The sequence below is a fragment of the Temnothorax curvispinosus genome, unplaced genomic scaffold (assembly GCF_003070985.1).
Source record: "Temnothorax curvispinosus isolate PA1 unplaced genomic scaffold, ASM307098v1 QBEX01009341.1, whole genome shotgun sequence".
In the NCBI taxonomy this organism is placed as follows: domain Eukaryota; kingdom Metazoa; phylum Arthropoda; class Insecta; order Hymenoptera; family Formicidae; genus Temnothorax; species Temnothorax curvispinosus.
The window spans coordinates 1-6,111 of record NW_020219121.1 but is presented as its reverse complement, the minus strand read 5'-3'; the positions used below and the strand labels follow the sequence as shown (position 1 = coordinate 6,111).

Below are 6,111 nucleotides of genomic sequence, written 5' to 3'. Positions count from 1 at the left end.
CTATGCTAGCTTTCACTGAAGAACCTCATTCTGCTTAGGCCCTTCCTCGCACTCGCGTAAGCTCGATCTGTTCCTCTAGCCTCCTTGAGATTCGCCGCCATATTGATGATGCATGACGCACCGCTTGACTGTTTTCCGTCTTTTTATAAGTCGACTATTTAGAAGTCGACTTTTAGTCGACTTCTATAAGTCGACTATTTAAAAGTCGACTTTCCGTCGACTTCTATAAGTCGGCTATTGAGAAGTCGACTGTTAGTCGACTTTCCGTCATTTTTAGAAGTCGACTGGAAGTCGGCTTATAAAAGTCAACTTGCCGTCGACTTTCCGTCAACTGTGCTCTTAGGGTACCTATACATACACATATCGAATTGCGCAGTTCCGCGAAGAAAATTAATGCTAAGATTCCATAGACGCGGAAACGCCATGCGGCAGAGTGCGTTGACCAATCACAAATTTTGATTTTGCCGCAGGCGACTTGCGGCAGCCTTCTGATTGGTCAACGCACTTTACCGCACGGCGTTTCCGCGTCTGCCGGTATTCATAGTCTTTAAGATCGTCTTAAGTAATGTCTTAAGACGCTAATACGGCTCTGCGATTGGTTCATAACATCTTAAGATTGAACTTAAGACGGTCTTAAATAACTATGAATACCGGCCTATTATGGAATCTTAGCATAAAACTATCCGCTGAAAATCACGAAACGCTTGTGATTGGTCAAGGCTCTCGTTCCGCGATTTTCTGCGTACGCCATTCCGCTGCATGGGTTTGCATCTTCATAGAAACAGACCTGTGGTCGATACGGTTTCCGGTTTCCGTCTTCCTCCCGGGGCTCCCGGCAGAGAGCAGGTCGATCCGGCGTTCCCAGAACTAATGTGGGTATTCTACTCAATCTACTCGTCGTCTTTTTCTCTTTGCCGTAGATCTGTCTCTCCGCAGTCGTCCACTGATATAAGTGCGATTGTGATTATTTTCTATCTTCCCGAGCTTCCCTCGTATCGTTAACGCGGCGAGTGCGTAAAACGCGGCTGTAAACAATGGCTGATCAGCAAGAGAACAAGGACTTCAGTGAGGATGTGGCGGAGCAAAATTTCGAGAAGAACGGTGAGGCCGAGAGCGGCGGTACCGGTGGCGGCGGCGGGGACGCCGTGGAGAATGGCCAGGACTCGCAGGAGGACAGGTAAGACTTTTCGTCCGTCTACCCGCCACTCAAGTGCCCCGGCATGGTCATGCCACGCGATCGGACACGATTTACAGCGCCTATCGTCTTTCGCATCCCGGGAACGGCATTGATTTTTAGCGCGACTGCATTCCACCAAAGGCGTTTTCCCGCGAAATCGGTCGGCGTCCCTTGCGGCGGGGTTCCGCTTCCAACATGGGCTTCGGACAAGATGGCGATGGGCCGAATCGAGCGAAACCATAATCCGTGCGCATCGATCGTGCACCGGGTACTGATCACTTACTCGCGCGATCATCCTACGTCGTTCGATCGCGATGCACTCGCCAGTGCGTTTCTTTTTGTTGCCGGTTCTTCGAATAAGTACGCGAAGTTACGTTATTGTTGTCATAGCTCAGATGCGGTCTATTTTTTTTTCCTTTCTCTCACGCTGCTCGTAGCAAAGAGACTCGTTCGCGTGTCGCGTGTCTACCTTGCACGTCGTTCGTTGTTTCCGCGCTCACATTCGACATTTTGCCGCTTTATTTTTCCTCCTCCATCCCCTCCGTGACAACGTCGTTCATGTTTGCCATTCGAGCGCAGGGAGTACGCGGGCACTAGACAACAAACGTCACTTTGCTGCTCGGTATCTTATTATCGCACGAATGTTTACAAGTTAGATATTATCTATATATATATATATATATGTATACACACATATACATATACATATATGTATTTATATATTTATATTTATACATACACATCAGAGATAACTAAATGTGAATTATACAATTCTACTGCGTCCTATCAATTACCAATGCACTCGTAATAAAATCTGTTTGAAATATTTTATATTGCTTGTTATATGAAATAAAATAAGGTAAATATATAATTATGCTCATTACAATGCTGATTACAATTACATATGTGTTATTATTATGCGGTATGTGTCCATCTGTTTTTCAAGCTTTCTAACTTTTTTTGTAAATTTCTTCTTTCTGTTCTCACTCAGCCGATTAACTCTCTTCTAGTCCTATAATTAATGGAGGGCAGTCACAATTCCATCATTAATAAAGTTTGTATGTATACTGTAGATTTATTTTTATATATTCTATAAGAATAACACTTGTATTTTCTATTTTTTTTTATAGAATATAATTTTGAAATCCACGTTTGATCAGTTACGAGTCATCTTTCCTTATTCACAGTACAGTTTACGGTCAAATTCAGATTTAGTCAATTGCTTGAAACGATTGACAAAATCCGTCCAATGCTTGTCTGGGATCACTGAATTGAACTATGAGGCTTCGTGAATGAGCTTTGGGGTCGGAATTATTGTGAACGATCGAGCATCGAGTTCTCAAGTTACGTCCATCATGTTACGTCACGACACGAAAAGTGCTGGAATCAAGTCGAGTTAAATGTTACTTGAGATCAAATACGTGTCGCAGCGACACATACTTGCCTGCTGGATAATACAGAGTAGAGTAATTTCCGCTGATTCGAGTGTGATTTGGATTATTTGGGCATGAGCAAATGCACAGAGACACTAGGGCCAATGCAAACATCTCCAATAGGCTCCGGAACGCCATTAACGCAGTTTCTGTGACTTGGTCTGCAGGTGGCAAACGTCCCAGTGCGATTATGGTGGGCTGCTTGCAACCGGCTAACTGTGACCTGACCTGACAACAGATACCGGCGAGAGACTGGTACCCATGGTATTTATCATCAGCAATAGATGATATGAAAACGACATATATCGATAAACGTATATAAGTACAGACTTAACATCGCCGGAAAAAAAGTTAAGGAAAAGATAGAAAAACAGCAAAGTGTGTACATATTGCCGCTTGTTATTTGAATATGAAAAAGTATGAAAAGTGCATCTCGAGACTCGGAGACAAGTCATATCTAATGTAAGCCTTCTTGACGAACTATAAGATAAAATATCTAATATATGTATGCGTACGAGTGTAATGCACAATAACATTGTTTAAAAAGAAGTCAAATAAAAGCAAAAAATGAGAGAGATAACAAAGCAAAATCATGCAGTGACCAATGTTGATCTATTGTAATGTGGAAATTAATTTTTAGCTTTCCAATATAGAGTTGCAGTCGATCTACTACGTGCCACTACTGTGAGCCAATTAATATAATCGGGATTTGTAACTTAGAAAAGTTGTTTGTATTTTCTTTAGGAGCAGCCGTATCTCAACTGGAGTTGTGTGTAGCTTATTTGGATCATCGTTGTAACAGTACTTTGCTTTCTTTGATGCGTTTTTTTCTACTACACATTCACACACACATACACATATATACTTATGCAAATGTACTTAAAAAAAAATCTTTTTCTTTAATATTTTTCACAAAACTTGTTATATATATGGTGTTCAAATCGAGTTGACCTATGTGGTACGCAAAGCCGCCATCTCTCCATAACTTGAATTTTACTACGCTATCGCGTAGCAACTGCGTATGTAATTTGTATAATAACATAACATTTAACTTGATGAAAAGTTCATTTGTTCTAGGGATATGGTATGTTGTAACTTTATCTCTTATTGTCAGTATAACAATCTTGTTCAGTCTCACACGCAAGGAACGTGTTTATTTTTCCAAATCTATATGTAGGACACACCTACATTGTGTGTCGCTGCAATTGGAAATATCGTGCTTGTTTAAATACAACAAAATGTTTTGCAATCCCTTTTCCAGATAGCATCATGGATCATCAATTTTACTCTATTAAATTGTAGTATGACTTTAATTTGCACAGGAATGATATTTAATCGACATTAAATTCGTAGAAGCAATTAATTTAATTTAATATTTATAAAAAAAATATGTTCTTTCTTTGGTAAAATAAATTAGTTCCATTGCTTTGCAGGTTGACCGGAAGTAATCAGGACTCTAATGATTGATAGGCACATTTAATTTTTATTTATCTCTTTTGTTTACCTTTTAACATTGTGTGCCTATAAAAATTCAATTGAAATAATATAATACTACCGCAATTATCGTAGCACCGCAATAGCGGTTGCAAAGTTAGGGCGGCAAACGCGTTATCCTCCATTACATTTACTTGAAAATTTTACTTCTGTTTATTGTTTACAGAAAATTATTTGTCGGTGGCTTGAGCTGGGAAACTACTGACAGTGAGTAGTTTTACTCTTAATAATTTACAATCGTCAATAAGCTACATTTTACTCGGAAATTTGTCATGGCTCTTTATTCTAATTTGTTTCAGAGGAATTACGAGAACACTTTAGCACATATGGCGACATTGAGAGTATTAATGTCAAAACAGATCCTAATACGGGAAGATCGAGAGGTTTTGCCTTTATTGTCTTCGCCAAAGCCGAAGCTCTCGATAAGGTAATTTATTATCTATATTTATGTTTTAATCGGTACTCACAGTAAATTTCAAGTATTATAAATAATCCACTTTTAAAAAAGGCGTGTTACCTGAATGAATTTCGTTTGTATCGAAAAATTGAAGCCTCTTTTCCGCGATGCCGATTGGTTATCTCGATTGATTGCCGCGCCGTAGCTTGCTTCATCCCGTGAGGGACTGTCATCGCGGAGTGTGGCGAGTTTCGTGCGTGTAGTGCGTCGTGTGTGTCGTGATGTGACAGCTCGCGTCGTGTCGCGGTTATTATATAATTAATAATAGCATAATGTTAAAGCTAAATAGCGCGCGCGAAACGCGCGTTTGTAGTGTCTAGTATATATATATAATTAATTATTCCTGAAATGGATTTAATGATTTCTTACAGATTATGTCAGCTGGCGATCATGTCATCAACAACAAAAAAGTCGATCCTAAGAAAGCGAAAGCTAGGCATGGAAAGATCTTCGTCGGTGGTCTCTCAACAGAACTATCCGATGACGATATCAAAAATTTTTTCTCACAATTTGGAAATGTAAGTATTTTTTGCTTAGAAACGGAATACAAGGAATAAGCCAAAAGAAACATAAATTATCACGAATTTCTTCCAGATTGTCGAAGTAGAGATGCCGTTTGATAAGACAAAGAACCAAAGAAAAGGTTTCTGCTTTATTACGTTTGAATCTGAGCAAGTTGTCAATGAACTTCTTAAAACACCCAAACAGACCATCAATGGAAAAGCTGTAAGTTTTATCGGTCTTTTATTTAGCAATTATTAAACTTAAAATTTAACTTACAATTTATAAATTGAATCAAGAATATTTCTTATTGATTTCGATCTCTTGTTTAACAGGTGGATGTAAAAAAGGCGACTCCTAAATTGGATGGCATGGGTGGAATGCGTGGCGGAATGATGGGCCGAGGTAGAGGAGCCCGTGGCGGTCGGGGTCGCGGATTCGGAGGACAAGGTGGTTGGGGACAGGGCTACGGAGGCGGTTATGGCGGTGGCTACGGCCAAGGCGGCTACGGCGGTGGGTACGACGGTTACGGGGGATACGATTACTACGGCGGCGGTTACGGCGGTTACGGTGGTTATGATTACAGCGGATATGGTGGTGATTATCCTTTATTTTTTATCATATAGCAGATTATAGTAAATCGAATTTGAACTTAAGTAATGTCCTAGGGTGAGGTATTTTCTGTCATGAAATGGTCAGTATCCTGACGATCTTCAGAGAGTATCTTTGCATCGTTTTTCTCGAACTAGAATTCTCACTCTTGGAATTGGTTCTTTTTGCACGATTTTTTTTTTACTTCTTGCAATGCATTGAAATCTCGATGGTACGTGCGGATACTGACTCCATTGTACCATGTGTTTCATGAAACGCAGATGGCTATGGCTATGGCGGTGGTAATTACGAAGGTGGCTACGCGGGCGGGCGCGGTGGTGTACGCGGTAAAGGTACGCATTACAGCGTTCCTTGATATACTCTTTATTACCCATCATTTTGTATTTTGCGCTCTCTCTCTCTCTCTCTCTCTCTCTCTCTCTCTCTCTCTCTCTCTC

The 6,111-nt window shown here is 40.4% G+C and overlaps 1 protein-coding gene across 2 annotated transcripts; it reads left to right on the top strand.

The window, feature by feature from the left end:
* Positions 1-885: 885 nt before the first annotated feature.
* Positions 886-6,044, top strand: LOC112458891 (RNA-binding protein squid-like). Of its 2 annotated transcripts, none has more exons than XM_025022709.1 (7): positions 886-1,177; positions 4,271-4,311; positions 4,404-4,531; positions 4,933-5,079; positions 5,156-5,287; positions 5,398-5,659; positions 5,935-6,044. In XM_025022709.1, the coding sequence occupies exons 1-7, from the start codon at positions 1,035-1,037 to the stop codon at positions 6,027-6,029; spliced, it is 948 nt and encodes a 315-aa protein (XP_024878477.1). In that variant the 5' UTR covers positions 886-1,034; the 3' UTR covers positions 6,030-6,044. The 2 variants fall into 2 exon arrangements, with proteins under 2 accessions (XP_024878477.1, XP_024878478.1); XM_025022710.1 differs by lacking the exon at positions 886-1,177 and adding an exon at positions 2,881-3,072.
* The last annotated feature ends 67 nt before the right edge of the window (positions 6,045-6,111 follow it).

Coding starts and splice junctions, on each gene's coding strand:
- LOC112458891 (XM_025022709.1), top strand. CDS start 1,035: ATGGCTGATCAGCAAGAGAACAAGGACTTCAGTGAGGATGTGGCGGAG. Junction 4,532..4,932: donor AAGCCGAAGCTCTCGATAAG/GTAATTTATTAT, acceptor GATTTCTTACAG/ATTATGTCAGCTGGCGATCA. Junction 5,080..5,155: donor TTTTCTCACAATTTGGAAAT/GTAAGTATTTTT, acceptor AATTTCTTCCAG/ATTGTCGAAGTAGAGATGCC.